At 63.4% G+C, this 15,734-nt stretch overlaps 3 protein-coding genes across 5 annotated transcripts; 1 reads left to right on the plus strand and 2 right to left on the minus strand.

Annotated features, from left to right (window-relative positions):
* Positions 1 to 1,136: 1,136 nt before the first annotated feature.
* Positions 1,137 to 5,033, plus strand: STUB1 (STIP1 homology and U-box containing protein 1). Its single transcript, XM_032125947.1, has 7 exons — positions 1,137 to 1,337; positions 2,261 to 2,459; positions 2,566 to 2,731; positions 2,869 to 2,959; positions 3,469 to 3,525; positions 3,642 to 3,758; positions 4,139 to 5,033. The coding sequence occupies exons 1-7, from the start codon at positions 1,152 to 1,154 to the stop codon at positions 4,262 to 4,264; spliced, it is 942 nt and encodes a 313-aa protein (XP_031981838.1). The 5' UTR covers positions 1,137 to 1,151; the 3' UTR covers positions 4,265 to 5,033.
* On the minus strand, positions 4,840 to 7,225 carry JMJD8 (jumonji domain containing 8). 3 transcript variants are annotated; one of them, XM_032125952.1, is made up of 9 exons: positions 7,082 to 7,197; positions 6,920 to 7,003; positions 6,660 to 6,708; positions 6,471 to 6,567; positions 6,111 to 6,179; positions 5,922 to 6,041; positions 5,767 to 5,834; positions 5,482 to 5,616; positions 5,163 to 5,408 (listed from the first exon to the last, which is right to left on the minus strand). In XM_032125952.1, exons 1-9 carry the CDS (start codon positions 7,165 to 7,167, stop codon positions 5,328 to 5,330), a joined length of 789 nt encoding a protein of 262 aa, XP_031981843.1. In that variant the 5' UTR covers positions 7,168 to 7,197; the 3' UTR covers positions 5,163 to 5,327. The 3 variants fall into 3 exon arrangements, with proteins under 3 accessions (XP_031981845.1, XP_031981843.1, XP_031981844.1); XM_032125954.1 differs by lacking the exons at positions 5,163 to 5,408; positions 5,482 to 5,616 and adding an exon at positions 4,840 to 4,966 and having other exon boundaries at positions 7,082 to 7,200; XM_032125953.1 differs by lacking the exon at positions 6,660 to 6,708 and having other exon boundaries at positions 7,082 to 7,225.
* A 203-nt stretch (positions 7,226 to 7,428) lies between these two features.
* Positions 7,429 to 15,727, minus strand: WDR24 (WD repeat domain 24). Its single transcript, XM_032125919.1, has 10 exons — positions 15,650 to 15,727; positions 14,089 to 15,011; positions 13,389 to 13,566; positions 11,946 to 12,621; positions 11,755 to 11,870; positions 9,773 to 9,894; positions 9,334 to 9,438; positions 8,917 to 9,254; positions 7,938 to 8,122; positions 7,429 to 7,820 (listed from the first exon to the last, which is right to left on the minus strand). The coding sequence occupies exons 2-10, from the start codon at positions 14,567 to 14,569 to the stop codon at positions 7,652 to 7,654; spliced, it is 2,370 nt and encodes a 789-aa protein (XP_031981810.1). The 5' UTR covers positions 14,570 to 15,011; positions 15,650 to 15,727; the 3' UTR covers positions 7,429 to 7,651.
* Between the last annotated feature and the right edge of the window lie 7 nt (positions 15,728 to 15,734).

Genomic DNA, 15,734 nt, shown 5'->3' on the forward strand with positions numbered 1-15,734 from the left:
CGGCAGTGCCCTCGGCGGCACAGCCCCCCCTCCCCGCGCCCCGGCCCCCCCGCTTTGCTGCCCGCCGCCCTCCCGGGGCAGGGGGCTCGCCTCGGGATGGGGGCGAGGGGGGGGTCCCCGCTCTAATCCCCCCCCCCCCCAGACCTTTTTGGAGTATAAATAAATATTTTGCACACTGCGCGGGCTCGTGTCTCTATCGGGGGAGGGGGTTTTGGGGGTGCCCCCCATCCCTGCTGGGAGGCAGTGCGGGCTCCGGGGCTGGCTGGCCTGGGGGGGGCGGGGGGAGGTCACAGCTGGGGCCGGGACTTACTGGAGCAGAAAACTCCGGGATAAGTGAAGCGGCACCCGGCTGAGCCCCGCGGGGCTGGCAGCAAAGCGGGGGGGACATGGGTGCGGGGGGGGTCGGCAGCACGGCCGGGCACTGAGACCACCCCCCGCCCCATCCAGCCCCGCCTGCTGCAGCGCACGCACCGCTGGCTCCAGGCATCCGAACCCCGCACCCCCGGCACCCCCAACCCTCTATTCAGTCCCACCCCCCACCGAGCCCCCAGCCCCCCGCACCCCATCATCGCCACGTCCTCCCCTCCCTGGATCTCACACCGCCAGCACCCGCTACACCCCAATCCCCTCCCTCCAGGCCCCTCATCCATCCTTCCGCACCTTTCTGCCCGCCCTGCTCCCACCAAACCCCACCCCCACCCCCCCATCGGCCCCACCCCTCCCTGCGCTGCCCCCGCCCCTCCCAGCCCCCACCCCAATCAACCCGTCCATCACCCCCAGACCCCGCCCAGGCCACGCCCACAAACGACCACGCCCACCCACCACGGACCACGCCCACCCCGTCCCTCACTAGCCCCGCCCCTTCCCCGCGCTCCGGGCCAGGCCCCGCCCCTTCCCCGCCCTCCGGGCCAGGCCCCGCCCCTTCCCCGCGCTCCCCGCAGGCCCCGCCCCTCCCCGCAGGCCCCGCCCCCGGCCCGGCCCCGTCACTCTCCGCCCCGTTCCCAGCCGGCCCCGCCCCCGCCGGTGGCCCCGCCCCCGCCCCGCCCCGGAAGCGGCGCTGTCGCAGTGCGCGGCCGGAGCGGCGGAGCCGGAGCTCCGGGGGCCGCCCGAGCCAGCGGAGCCGCGGCCCCAGGGCCGGCCCGGGCCGCGCCATGAAGGGCAAGGAGGAGCGCGAGGGCGGCGCGGCGGGGCCCGGCGCGGCGGGGCCGGGCGCGGGGGGCGCGGGCGGCGGCAGCCCCGAGAAGAGCCACAGCGCGCAGGAGCACAAGGAGCAGGGGAACCGGCTCTTCGGCGGCCGCAAGTACCCCGAGGCCGCCGCCTGCTACGGCCGCGCCATCGTGAGTCCCAGCAGCGCCCCCGGCCCCCGGGACGGGAGCAGCGGGGAGGGGACACTCGCACCCCCGGCCGCAGGGGCCTGGCCTGGGTAACCCCGGGACGGGACACGCCAAGCTCCCCCTTGGCCTCGAGGACCCCAGGCTGGGAGCTCCCTTGGCCTGGACAGCCTCCCGGACCTGGCCTGGCTAAGCCTGGGATGGGATCCCCAGGGATGGGACACCCCCGCCGCAGGCCTGGCCTTGACACCCGCAAGATGGGCCTCCCCCAGCCTGGACATCTCCCTGGCTCTGGCCTGGATACCGCCAGGGTGGAACCTCCTTGGTCTGGGCACTGTTCTTCCTCAGGGCCTGGCCAAGATGCCATCCCGTGAGATGGGACCCTTTTAATCTGGACACTGTTCCCTCCCTGGGCCTGGCCCTTCTGGTGGGGGGGGGCTGGACACGCGTCTGGGCCTGATTCCCCCCTCCTGGGCCTGGACTCCCACCCCCAGGCCTGGCTAGGCACCGTCCTGGCCTTCTCTGGGCTTGGACACCCCCAGCCCATCCTCTCCCCCACCCAACTCCAGGCTGGACTGCCCTACACCCACCCCCAGAGTGCCCCCATCCTGAGCCTGTTTCTCCTAAACCCAGCCCTGTCCCTAGGCTGTGCTGGGCAGGACAGACCCACCCTGGGACAGTCAGGGTGCCAGGGGTGCCAGTCCCCTCTGTGGGCAGGGACACAGGCTGCCCTATGGGGACTGGCCCCAGTGTGTCCCCAGTCCATCCCAGCACCTCCCTACGGAGTGCACGCCCCCGCTGGCACTCCTGGCCCTCCCTGCCCAGGGTGACAGCGCTGTGCCGCTGGCTCACCGAGTCACCCGGCTGTCACCCGGCTGCCAGCGCGTCCTGGCCCTGCCGCCGCCGCCAACATGGGCCTGTCCCCGCAGAACCGGAACCCCTTGGTGGCCGTGTACTACACCAACCGGGCCCTGTGCTACCTGAAGATGCAGCAGCACGACAAGGCCCTGGCCGACTGCAAGCGGGCGCTGGAGCTGGACGGGCAGTCAGTGAAGGCTCACTTCTTCCTGGGCCAGTGCCAGATGGAGATGGAAAACTACGACGAGGCCATTGCCAACCTGCAGAGAGGTGAGCGGGCACGCTGCCACCGTGCCCTGCTCCTGTCTGCTGGGAAGGGGCCAGGGGTGGCGACAGGGATGCTGCCACTGGCTCTGAGTGCCCTTTTTCTCCTCAGCCTACAACCTCGCCAAGGAACAGCGGCTGAATTTTGGGGATGACATCCCCAGCGCGCTGCGTATCGCCAAGAAGAAACGCTGGAACAGCATCGAGGAGAAGCGGATCAACCAGGAGAACGAGCTGCACTCCCACCTGACCAAGCTGATCATGGCGGAGAAGGAGAGGTAACGGGGCACCTGGAAAGGCTTTTGTAGTGCCACCAGGCTGTCACAGCTCTGTGTGAGGTGCCTCTGCAGAGCCCTGCAGCAGGGAAGGGAGTGGCAATGTTCCCCCATCCTCCTGATCTCCCACTCTGTCCTAGGGAGCTGGCGGAGTGCCGGAAGACTCAGCAGGAGGAAAACACGGACGAGAGCCGGAGCCGTGTTCAGCTGGCCAGCATCGAGGCCAAACACGTGAGTGAGGGGCTGGGGGCTTCCTCATCCCATCCTCATCCCATCCTCATGCTCTGCTGCAGCCAGGGAAGCTGCAGGGCTACAGCTGTGCAGATGAAAGCTGGGAAACCTTGGGACACAGCACAGCTTAGCCTTCATTCTATGGCTCGGGCCAGCATTGCAGGGCTGCTGTGTCCCTCCATGACGGCTTCCCCTGCTCGGTCACCTCTCGTCTCAGCCTGGCAGCGGTGACGCCTGTTGTGCCTGTTGTTCCCTGAGGGAACATGAGTTGCTCTCAGCCACATGTGGGTCTGGGTGCTGGGGACTAATCCCAGATAAAAATAGCTCCACAGAGGAAGGTTATTTTTAAGCTGGATCACCCCTACCAGGTTCAGCCAGGAGCTGCACAGGCAGAGGGGCCACCGAGGGCCTGCCGCAGCACCCATGGGTGGGAGGCTTTGGGGCTCTCCCTGGGAACCTGCAGCCCCTGCACACCAGGGACGCCTTGTCCTCAAGGACTTCTCTTTCAGGACAAATACCTGGCAGACATGGATGAGCTCTTCTCCCAAGTGGATGAGAAGAGGAAGGTGAGTGTGGCCCAAGCTGTGCTCCTGTTAACTTGCTGTGTGCCCTGCTCCCTGCTCTGAGCCAGCACCACCTCCCAGCCCACTTCCCTGACCCAGCTGTGCCTCTCTCGAGCCAGAAGCGGGACATCCCTGACTACCTGTGTGGGAAGATCAGTTTTGAGCTGATGAGAGAGCCCTGCATCACGCCCAGCGGCATCACCTACGACAGGAAAGACATTGAGGAGCATCTCCAGGTACTGCCAGGCCAGGGGCAGGGGTGTTTCCCAGGACCTTGCCTGAAGTCCTCTCCTGCCTGGGTGGGATCTCTTTGCTCAGCTCAGGGCTCCGAAGGCTCCTTGGGTTTGGTCCCGGTTACCTGCCCGGGCAGCTCCCTGCGGAGCAGGTGCTGCCAGGCCCTGCCCAAAGCGGAGGCGGCTCTTGGCAGGGGTCTTGCACCTTGACCTGCCCTCATCCTGCTGGGAGGCACCTCCGAGAGGGCTCTCCCTCTTCCCACGGGCAGGTGCCCGGGTGCTGGGGCAGATGCTACACGGCGCTGGCCTCACAGCCACCTGCGCCTCAGGGCTGAGCGCGGGCACGTGGAGTAACCGGTTCCCCTCGGCCTCCTCCCCTGCAGCGTGTGGGTCATTTTGACCCGGTGACGCGGAGTCCCCTGACCCAGGACCAGCTGATCCCCAACCTCGCCATGAAGGAGGTGATAGACGCGTTCATCTCGGAGAACGGCTGGGTGGAGGATTACTGAGGGGCCGGGGGCAGTGCTGCCCGCCCGGGTGCCCTGGCACAGCTGGCTCTCCCTGGGCTGGCACCATGCCTTACTCGCTCTCCGGCTGTTCCCCCTCCGGCCCAGCCGCCCCAGGCCTGACGCCGGGCTAGGGCACGGCACCATGTCCCGTTCCCGAGGAGCTGCAGCGGCAGGGCGGGCACCACGGCTCCCTGGCTCCCCTCTCCCGCTCCAAGACCTGCCTGGGGGTTGGAATGCTGGCTCCTCAGCAGTGGCCTCACCATCATGTCCATCACCCCCTCAGCCAGGGCAGCCATTGTCCCTAAAGAGCACGTCCTGCTCCAGGGATTGCCACAGGGAGCTTGCTGGGATGAGCACCTGGAGCCCCATCCTTCCCTGTGTTTATAGTTGTTTCTTCCTCCTTCCACTTCCTGCCTGGCCAGGGCTGGCTTCTCTTCCCAGTAAACAGCCACTTGCTGGGATGCCGACTCACCCTCTGGCTTTTCCTGGGAAACAACTGCCCTGGACTGGGAGGGGCTGGTTCCCACCTTCCCTTCCCCACTGGGACTGTGGTTCCCTAAGAACAACCACCTGGGTTAAAGTTCTTGTTCCTTTTAATGAAGTCCCTTAAAAACCCTACAAAAACTAATGCAACAGATTTGCATCCACCTGAGATTCCAGCGTTTCAGTCGGCTGACGGCCTGCCTGGCTTTTGAGCGCCCTCTGGAAGTTTGCCAATGTCCATAAAAAAAAAAAATATATATATATATAAAAAGAATAAAAAAAAATTCAGCAATAAACATGGAAAAGGATCTGGAGTGGTTCACAGCAGCCATTTCTGGGGATATCCTGGCTTGGGAATTGGTGCCAACCCATGGGGACCGGGTTTGCTCCGGGGATGTAGCAACACACAGTGTGCTTCAGTAGAACAGCTTTAATCCACGGGGAAGGGTAAAGACCAGTAAAAACCAGAGCTTTCTCAGGCAGTTGGTCCCAATACCAGTTGCCTTTCCCTGAGGGTGGCGGGAGCTGGAGCTCCTGCCCTGGCTGGGATGATGGTGACGTGTCCTTGTCCCTCCCAGCCCTAGCCCAGGAAGGTAGAGATGAAGACACTGGTGTCCAGGTTGAGCGTGGCATGCCACCAGCGGTCAGGGAAGTACAGGACCTGCAGGACACAGCAGTGGGGTCCCATGGCTCCAGCTGGGGTGCCTGGGGTCCCCTCTAGCCCCTGGACTCACCTCCCCAGGGTGCAGGGTGCACTCCAGCGGGCGCTGGGCTGGTGGCAGGGTGGGATACGTGTGCTGGAGCCAGGCCAGCGTTGTCTCGTTGGGGTGGAAGTGCGGGGTTTTATCGGGCGGGTACAGAAACCAGCGCTGGAAAACACCAGGGGCACATCCCCTCCCAATTCCCCTCCAGCCCCTCGGGCTCAGCCCCAGCGGGGCTTCCCCGTGGCCAGGGACACCTGTTTGGGGCTCACTTCTGTCCCCACTCCCCAAATCCTTCCTCTAGGGCTCAGTTCTCACCTTCCTGCCGAAAATCACCTCGGAGAAACCAGGGCCATGCCAGTGGAAGGGAACACCAGAGCCTGAGCCTGCGGTGGGGGCGGGGGGGGGTTGGTGCTGGGGAGAGACCCAGGCCCGCCCCGATCCCCTCCCGCAGGTTCCCATCCCACACCCACCTGCGATCCCAAAGCTGTAGGCGGGGCTGGTGCCAGGGATGCGGAAGGGAGGGGGCACGTAGTGCTGGAAGAGGGGACCCCACTCGGTGAAGTTGTTGTCCCCGAAGAAGTAGAGGGTGTCTGGGGGGACACGGGAGGCTGAGCCCGGCAAGGAGAGGGGGCTGCGAGGGGCGGGACGGCGCCACCCACCGCTGCCCAGCCGGGCCGGGTCCTGCGGCTTCAGCAGGTGCTCCACGTACTCCTGGAAGGGCACATCCACTGCGGGAACGGAGGGAGGAGCGGGAGAACGGAAGGATGAGCGGGGGAACGGAGGGATAAGCCGGGGAACGGAGGGATGAGGCGGGGGAACGGAGGGATGAGGCGGGGGAACGGAGGGATGAGGCGGGAACGGAGGGATGAGACGGGGGAACGGAGGGATGAGGCGGGGGAACGGAGGGATGAGACGGGGGAACGGAGGGATGAGCGGGGGAACGGAGGGATGAGACGGGGGAACGGAGGGATGAGACGGGGGAAGCGGCACCCCCGCGCCGGGCACGGCCCCGCGCTCACCTTTGCGGTATGAGTAGGTGTTGGCCGTGCTGAGCCGCACTGGGAAGGGCCCGAAGGCCGCCAGCAGCTTCTCCCGGGTGCAGAGGGCTCGGAACGCCTGGGGGATGGAGAGCAGGGGGCCGGGGTGCTGCCGCCGCTCCCGAGGTACCGGGAGGTGTGTCCCACCCTCTGTCCCCTCCCGGCACTCACCGAATTGTCCGTGATCCTACCGAGGATCACCGGCCGGGAGAATGCGAACCTGGGGGGAGCATCCAGCGAGGTCCGGCACGGGCGGAGCACGGGGACCAGCCCCGACCCACCCCGGGACACCGGGATCGGTGTCATCCACCGTCCCCCAGCTTCTCCCCCGGGACCCCCAATCCCCCCGGCCCTCTCCGTTAGCCCGCCCGGTGCACCGGGACTGTCCCCCGGCCCCCTGTCTCGGTTCCCCGGTGCAGGGTCCCCCGTACCGCTGCAGGAAGACGGAGTAGGTGAGGGAGGCGTCGGCTCGCTCCACGGTGCAGCGTGGCTCCTCCGGCACCGTGCCCGCCAGCCTGCAACGGGAGGCTGCGCTCGGCACGGGCACCAGGACCGGCATAGGGACCGGTCCCGGGGCAGCTCCCTGCCCTTACCAGCCGCCGTCCGGAGGGTCGGTGCAGCCGCCGGGCCGGACCCAGCCCAGCGGCAGCAGCAGCAGCAGCCGCGCCGCCGCCGCCATCGGGACCGGCGGCGGAGACGCCGAGAACTACGATTCCCGGCATACACCGCGAACACACGGTACACGCAGCTTGGCTCGCCGCTACGGGTCCCGGTAAGGGCCATTATTTAGAGGGGAAGCGGAGAGTCGGCCGCACGTCACGGCTTAAAGGGGCCTCCCGGCACAAGGGGACAAGAGCGTGGGGGCACCGGGGGCACCGCGGGGCCGGGACCCATCCCGGGGATCTCTGCATCCAGGTGAAGCAAAGACTGGAGTCACGGCTCGATTCAACTGCTGGTTTGTTTTAATCCAGTAAAAAACGGCCGGGCCGGGGGTGCACCCCCAGCCCTTATTTACACAATAAATACAGAGAGGGCGCTGCCGGGGGTAGCGGGCAGGACACGCTGCCTGCCCTGCTCACCCCCTGCCCCACCCCACTGCCAACTCCCCCGCGGGCACGGGGTCAGGTGTACTCAGGGGGGCTCAAGTGTACTCTCAGGGGGGCTCAGGTGTACTCGCAGAGGTGGCCGCAGCCGGCGGGGCAGTGGGAGCTGGTCTCCAGCCACTTCATGATGTGCTGTAGGTGGCCGCCGTGGCTGCAGCCCTGGCACCAGACGAAGAGCCCCTTCACCACGTGGTGACACACGGCACACATGCTGGCACACTGCCGACACCTGCACGGGGAGATTGGGGTGGGTGTGGGCAGGGAGAGCCCCCAGGGGGGCAGCAAGAGGGAACAGGGGCACCTACCCCATCCTCCTGTCCCCACAAGCCCCTTTGGGCCCCCTCACCTGTCGCAGATCCAGCCCCTGTTGCTCATGGGCCGCTTGCAGTTGCTGCAGTTGACGTGCAGGGTGGTGGAAGCCTGGTTGAGGCAGTTGATGGCACGGCACGTGCTCAGCTTGATCACCTCGTTGGAGATGTTCCAGAGCTGGAAGCGCTGCAGCAGGTCGATGTAGGATGTGTACCAGTGCTCCTGGGGACAGCCACAGACAGCTGAGCCTCCACATCCACCCTGAAACCCCCTCAGGATCCCCCCTCTGCATCCTAAAGGCGAGATTTCCCCTGGGGGCTCAGCCTGAAGAAAAGGAGGCTCAGGGGGGACCTTCTCACTCTAAAAGTTCCTGACAGGAGAGGGCAGCCAGGGGAGGGTTGAAATGTGCTCCCAGAGAACATGGGATAGGACAAGAGGAAATGGCCTCAAGCTGTGCCAGAATTTGGTTATTAGGGAGAATTTCTTCATGGGAAGTGTGGTCAGGCATTGGCACAGCTGCAGTGGTGGAGTCACCATCCCTAGGGGGGATTGAAAAGCCGTGTGGATGTGGCACTTGGGGACAGGGGTCAGTGGTGGCCTTGGCAGAGCTGGGGGAATGGTTGGACTCGATGATCTCAGAGGGCTTTTCCAGCCTAAAGGATTCTGTGATTCTCTGATCCCTGCAGTGGGAGAACAGCTCTGCAACGCTGGGGAACAGCATCCTTCCCTAAATCAACAGGCCAAGGTCACTTCCCCATCCTGGCCCTGCAGACCCCACCTCAAGTCCTGGCCCTGCAGACCCCACCTCAAGTCCTGGCCCTGCAGACCCCACCTCAAGCCAGGACTGGTGGTAGGGCAGGTACCGGAATCCTGGAGCTGCTCACCCTGGCTTAGAGCTGGCCCAACAGCAGCTGGAGCAGAAGGGATGTGCCCTAAGCCCAGGCAGCATCCCATCCCCCTGGGATACACCCCTCTGGGTCCCACCAAGGCACGGCCCCGCATCCCACGGGCTCTACCTGCGTCTGCTCATCGATCTCCTTGCGGATGCGCTCTCCCAGCACGATGAGCACGGACACGGCCATCTGCACGTCCCCCTGCTCGGCGTAGAAGAGCAGCGTGTCCCGCACGATGGGGTTGAAGAAGTCGGAGGGCAGGCGGTTCTCGTAGAGCGAGTGGGAGATGGAGATGAGCGAGAAGGACTCCACGGGGGTCAGCGACACCGTCTCGGCCTCGTTGCCGCTGACGTGAGGGGAGTCGGCCTTGTCCTGCAGGTGGTCCAAGGCCGATGGGTTGTCCACGATTTCGTGGCGCAGAGGGAAGGCTTCCTGGGGAAGGCTGTATTCCTGCTCTTCAGCTGTGAGGAGAGAGCAGAATGAGCAGGAGAAAACCCAGCTGGGACAGGCAACACCTGCCAGCAGCAGCTGTGCACTCACCATGCGGGTTCTCGTGGTCCATCATGTACAGGTCATCCTCATCTGCCTCCACGTCTCCCAGCAGATAATCCGCAGGGACGTCGCTGCCCTCTGTCTCCTCGTTGTCTGTGCGCCCAGGGAAAGAGAAATCAGCTCATCACAGCATTGCATCCACCTCCCAGTGTCCTGCCCCAGTGTGCCAGGCTGTGCCCGAGCCACACAGCTCAGGTCCCCACCACAGTCCCATTCCTGGTGCCCACAGCCACCACTGTCACTGTCACCTGAGGTCATGGGGGAACCCTGTCCTTCGCAGCGCCCTAGGGCTCGGTGTCCTTCACCCTGGGGCTGCAGCATGTCCAGCCACCCCAATTCACAGGAAAAATGCCCCAGTTTATCCCCTGTCTATGGCTGAGCAGGGAAGAGCTGTGGGACTGGGGCTGTGCCCGCCCAGGAGCGTTACCCTCGTTGTTGATCAGGGTGGAGGAGGAATCCATGAGGATGTTTTCTGTGCGGCTTTCTCCTTTGCTGCGGTCCAGTCTGGACTCGCTGCCCAGCCCAGCAGGGATATCTTTCAGGTTAAAGCTGTGAAAAAAAGGCAAATTTAACAATCAGAGGAGTATAAAGTTTCCATTTCAGCCAGCAACAGCCTGGGTACAGGTGTCCAGTTGCAATTTGAATGGTGAAATATGAGATACAGTGACATCCCTTTGTGGGCAGAAGTCACCAGTCCCCATGTGTGACTTAAAAATAAAGACACATTGTGACTGTGATCACAGCCCTTCCTCCAAGCCTGGTGGCACTGCACAGGCACTGCAAAAGTCTCCCTGAAGAATTCCTGTGCTGAGCAGGCTCTTGGCTCCGTCTCCTTCCCCTCAGAGGCAGGTGAACAGGAGCTCCCTGGCTCCAAGGTGCCTGGCTGTTTGTTATGCATCGCCAGGCTTGGCCTTCACCGAGATGGAAAAGGGAAGGGACGGGGTTGGAGCAGAGCCCAGCTCCCCAGGCTGCTGCCTGCCGTGTCTCAGACAGCGGCACAGCCACCCGGCTGGAGGCACAGCTTGGTCAAGGACAGTGCTTGTTTCCTTTGGTGTTATTTGAGGATCTGTCACTCACTGTGGGTAGCCGGCCCTACGAGCTCTGACAGCTAATTTGGAGACCTCACCCCTCACGTTTATGTCATTGAGAAGAGGAAAAACAAGTTTTCCTGCTTCATCAGCCCATGACGGGCTCTCCACGCCAGAGAGCTGCTGGCAGAGCTGGGGCGTGCTCTCCCTCGGAAAGGCTCCAGAAGAAAACTTCTGCACACCAGCAGCTCCAGCTCCAGCCATGAGACACCTTCTCCATCCCCAGCCCTTGGTCACCACCACTGCCCTGGGCACTGCTGAGGCCTCACCTCACATCCTGGGGTCAGTTTTGGGGCCCTCATGACAGGAAAGACACTGAGGGGCTGGAGCATGTCCAGGGAAGGGAATGGAGCTGGGGAAGGGGCTGGAGCCCCAGGAGCGGCTGAGGGAGCTGGGAAAGGGGCTCAGCCTGGAGCAAAGGAGGCTCAGGGGGGACCTTGTGGCTCTGCACAAGTCCCTGACAGGAGGGGGCAGCCGGGGGGGTCGGGCTCTGCTGCCAGGGAACAGGGACAGGAGGAGAGGGAACGGCCTCAGGCTGGGCCAGGGGAGGTTTAGGTTGGATATTGGGGAAATTCCTTCATGGGAAGGGTGGTCAGGCACTGGCACAGCTGCCCAGGGCAGTGCTGGGGTCACCACCCTTGGAGATGTTCAAAATCATGAAGATGTGCTGCTTAGGGATATGGTTTAGTGGTGGCCTTGGCAGTGCTGCTGGGGGAATGATCTCAGAGGGCTTTTCCAATCTTAGAGATTCTGTGATTCATGAATTCAGTAACTGCAAAGCAGGTCCCAGCCCCATGCCCCACCACAGGGCCAAACTTTGGCTGAAGGAGGAACGGAGCAGTGTGTGAGGCTGCACAGCTCGAGGCCAGGCTGGGCCCTCACTTCTCACACCAACACGGGAAATGGCTGCGTTCAAACAATGCCAGCCTGCAAATCAGCATGGCCTGAGGCTGAGGGAGAGCTGTCCCTGCTCGCTCCCTGTGCCTGGGGCAGGTTAGTTATTAGGTAGAAATTGCTCCCTATGAGGGTGGGGAGGCCCTGGCACAGGGTACCCAGAGAAGCTGTGGCTGCCCCTGGATCCCTGGAAGTGTCCAAGGCCAGGTTGGATAGGGCTTGGAGCACCCTGAGCTAGCAGAAGGTGTCCCTGCCCGTGGCAGGGTGTGGAACTGGATGGGCTTTAAGGATCCTTCCACCCAAACCATTCTGGTATTCCATGATGTGATTCTATAACCCCATCCCAGCCAAGGAGCTCTTTCCACTCCCCCACTCATGGAGCCACCCCAGCCGTATCACCACCCCCTGCAGCTCCCACTGCCTGTACCTGTTCATGAGTGGGAGAGCGGTGCTGCCTTTCCCCATGCTGTGGTTGAGGTTTGTGGACGACATGGTGCCGAGGCTGGAGTAGATAATCCTCAGCATCGTCCACGTCTGAGCCACCTATGTGGAACACAGGCCCTGTCAGACCCTTCCAGGCTACGACCCCTGTGCAGCACCACCCGTCCCGTCACTCACCTGGTTGCGGTCCAGCCCCTTGGCCACCTTGGCGTTGTGGTCGCAGAGCTCGGCCAGCGGCCGGCCGGCCAGCGCGTACTGCTTGGCCGTGTGCACGAACCAGTCCATGCTGCCGCTCTCCACGTCCGTCTCGAACACGTTGAGGGCACTGGAGGACGAGATGTACTCGAACTGCTCCGTGGGGTCCAGCTTGCGCTTGAAGAAGATGGGGTGGCGCCGGTCCCCGATGTAGGGCTTGCGGTTGGAGTCGGAGGAGATGAGGCTCTCCTTGGCGGCGAAGGCCAGGTCTCCGTAGAGGCTGTAGCACAGCCCCTCGGGGTTGGCCCGGTCGATGGGCTGGCTGGCATCCTTGAAGATGTGCTGGTAAAGGGTGCTGTCCTTCGAGCCCGACAGGAGGAAATAGGGGTCGTGGAGGTGCCGCCACACGATGCCCGTGGTGACGTCCTTGTGCTCCTCGAACATGGCGGAGGGGATGAAGGGGCGGCGCACGTCCCACACGTAGATGTTGTGGTCCACCATCATGGAGCAGGTGGCGATGTGGTGCTTGCACTCGGGGCGCCACTTCACCCGTGCCACCGAGGCGATGGTCTGCACGCAGTAGATCTCCTTGGCCCGCGTCGTGTTCATGTCCCACACCTTCACCATCTTGTCCCGGCCACCCGTGGCCAGCCAGCCCCTGGGACAAGGATGGATCTGTGTTCACCTCTCTGTTCCCACCGTGGCACAGAGGTGCTCACAGTGCAGGTGTGACCATGTCTGCATCGCAGGAAGGCAGCTGGGCTGCAAGCCCATCCTCCCATGAGCTCCCCTGACACCTCTGCTCTCCAGCAACCAGGTCAGACAACACCCTCCTTCCCGCCCCCATTTATGGCCCTGCGCCTTTAGAGCCACATCCCAGTCAGACCAGTTCCCTCTGGCTCTGCTTTCCACTCGCCAGGCACAGCAGAGAGGAAAAGGCCATTCTGGACGTACTTCAGTGCCTCTCTAAGATCATGAGCAGTGGCAGCACTGCCTGGCAGGGAGCGAGGAGGGACCTGCACACCCTAACAGCTGCTTCCAGATCCTTCCCAGCAATCTCCTGGGAAAGGCAGGAGGGAAACACGACTGAACACAAGTGAGCTGTGTCCCAGAGCAGCCAAGCAATGCCTTCCTCAAGCTGAGCACTGGAGCAAGAGGCTGCTGTGACACTGCTATACCCAACCATAAGACACCCAGTGCCTCAAAACCCCCTAATTTATCAAAGAACAACCCCAAAACACTCCTACACCACCTCAAACACTCAAAGCAATAAGTGCTCCTATCTTCCAGCAACATCCCAGCCCTTGACACAAGGAGACAGGGCATCACAGACCATGCCTTCCCCCACAAAATCCCAATCCTGTTTTTAGGGCCTCTCTTGCCCTGCAAGGCCGGGTGGCTGGCAGAGCCTGGCCCCACGCTCACCTGTCCTCTGGGTGCCAGTCACAGCAGAAGACAGGCCCGTTGTGGGCAGTGAACATCCTCTCGTAGCGGTCGGGCCGGCGGATGTCCCACAGCTGCACGTTCCCATTCTCAAAGGTGGCAGCGAAGGTGAAGTAGTCCCGGATGCTGAACTGGACGTCACGCACGCTCTCCGACTGGCCTGGGAGGGGACACAAGTTGAGAGCTCCAGCAAAGCTAAAAACCCCCACTGGAAGAGCCGTGGGGGTCCCTGGCACAGAGAGAAGGGGTAGTAAGGAGTGCTGCGACTGTCTTCCACCTCCCACACAGACCCAGCTACTACTGAGAGTCAAAAAAAGCACCAAAATGCCTCTCAGCTCCTTCTGTCCCTGCTTGGAGCATCACACCCTGAGCAAACCCTCCTCCTGGGCAAGGGGAAGGACAAAGCCTCTTCTGCCAACTTCTGCCTCTCCTGAGGGTAAGGGGACAAGCATGGAAAGAGCATGGCCCCCAACCCCTGCCTCTCCTGAGGGTAAGGGGACAAGCAAGGAAAGAGCACAGCCCCCAACTCCTGCCTCTCCTGAGGGTAAGGGGATAAGCAAGGAAAGGGCAAAACTCCCAACCCCTGCCTCTCCTGAGGGTAAGGGGACAAGCAAGGAAAGGGCAAAACTCCCAACCCCTGCTTCCCCGCAGGGAAACAGGACAACAACAGCCATGTTTGTACCAGAGAAGGTGCTGACAGAGTCCTTCTTGCGCAGGTCAAAGCACTTCATGTAGCCGTCCTGGGAGCCGCTGAGCAGCATGTACACCTCGGTGGGGTGGAAGCACACCTTGTTGACAGTGCGCTTGTGCTCCGTGAACAGCTGGTCCTGCTTGTTGCGGGACGGCTTGCCCAGGTTCCAGGTGACCACCACGCCGTTGGTGGCGGCGGTGGCCAGCAGGTTCTCGTCCATCTGGTGCCACACCACATCGGCGCAGCTGAAGTTCAGGGAGGGTTTGCGGCCCACGCGGAGGTTCAGCTTCTCCACAAACTGCTCCTCCTCGATGGAGTAGATCTTGAAGATGTTGCGGCCGGCCACCACCACCTGGGCAGCGTCCCGGCACACGCTGATGGCGTTGGCGGGGGCGTCCAGGTGGCAGAACATGGTGCGGCCGGTCAGCACGTTGCCCCCCAGGGCGGTGGTGACCCTGGCCATCTTCTCCATGGCTGTCCTCGGGGTGCTGTCCCCTCTCCAGCAGGCTGCCTGCACACTCACACGGCTGCCCTGCTCCAACTCAGCCAGAGCTGGGCAGGGACGGGCTGGGCTCCCGCAGCTCCTGCCGGGCCCTGGTGGCTCCGACTGTGGCTTTTTGTGGCTGCATCAATGGGCCGTGGAGGTGAGAGGCCACACAGCTGCCTGTGGGGAGGCAGATACAGCCCCACTCCGGGTTCTCCTCCTGCTGCCTTCTATGGCTCCCTCTCAGGAAGTTCCTGAAAACCTTTTCTGGGTTCCTTCTTCCCTCCTTGGCCACACCCTGAGATGTTTCTCTGTTGCTGATAATATAGGTCAAGTACAGCGCTGTGGCCGAGATGAGCAGCGTCCGCAGCATGAGGTGGGGTGAAGCGAGGCCACAGTTACCTCTGTGGGGCACTTGGAGCCCCAAAGCCTGCAAGAACCAGGGGATGACCCTCCTTCTCTAGCAGAGGGGAGCAGCAGCTACTCCAGGCTTCCTGGAGGGGTCACAGGGTCCCAGAGGCTGTGTCCTCCAGAGCCGGGCTGAGCTCCTGCCACAGCACTGCCCTCTCCAACCCCTCTGCCCGTGCCTTGCCAGGTCCCACAGATCCCTCATACCTCACATTCCCGCCCCCTCAAGGCCCTTTCCCACCCTCAGAGCACCCTTAGGGTCCCCTCCCACCCCTGAGGCCACTCAGGGCCCCCCAGCCCCTAATATCCCACACCCCCGCCCCATCAGGGCCCTCTTCTGACCCACAGCCCCCTCATACTCCACATCCCCCTCCTCCTGACCCACAGCTCCCCAGGACGCCTTACACCCCCACACTTCTCCCTCTGCAAGGCCCGCTCCTGACCCAGAGCCCCTTCAGAGCTCCTCCAGCCCTTCAGAGCCCTCTCAGCGTTCCCTCAGAGGCCTCTCCCACCCTATACCCTCCTCAGGGCCCCTTCCCACTCATCAGACACCCCAGGGCCCCTTCACAACCCCCTCCCGCTCCATACAGTCTCCTGCCGCTACCACCCGGTCCTGAACCCCCTCCGTGAGGAGCCCCGGTGCCGTTCCCGGAGCCGTACCCGATGCCGGTTCCCCCGCCAGCAGCTCGGGCCGAGCAGGCCCCGCCGCCGCCGCCGCGGAACTCCCGCCGGGCCCCGCCCCCTT

The sequence above is a fragment of the Corvus moneduloides genome, chromosome 16 (assembly GCF_009650955.1).
Source record: "Corvus moneduloides isolate bCorMon1 chromosome 16, bCorMon1.pri, whole genome shotgun sequence".
NCBI classification, from domain to species: domain Eukaryota; kingdom Metazoa; phylum Chordata; class Aves; order Passeriformes; family Corvidae; genus Corvus; species Corvus moneduloides.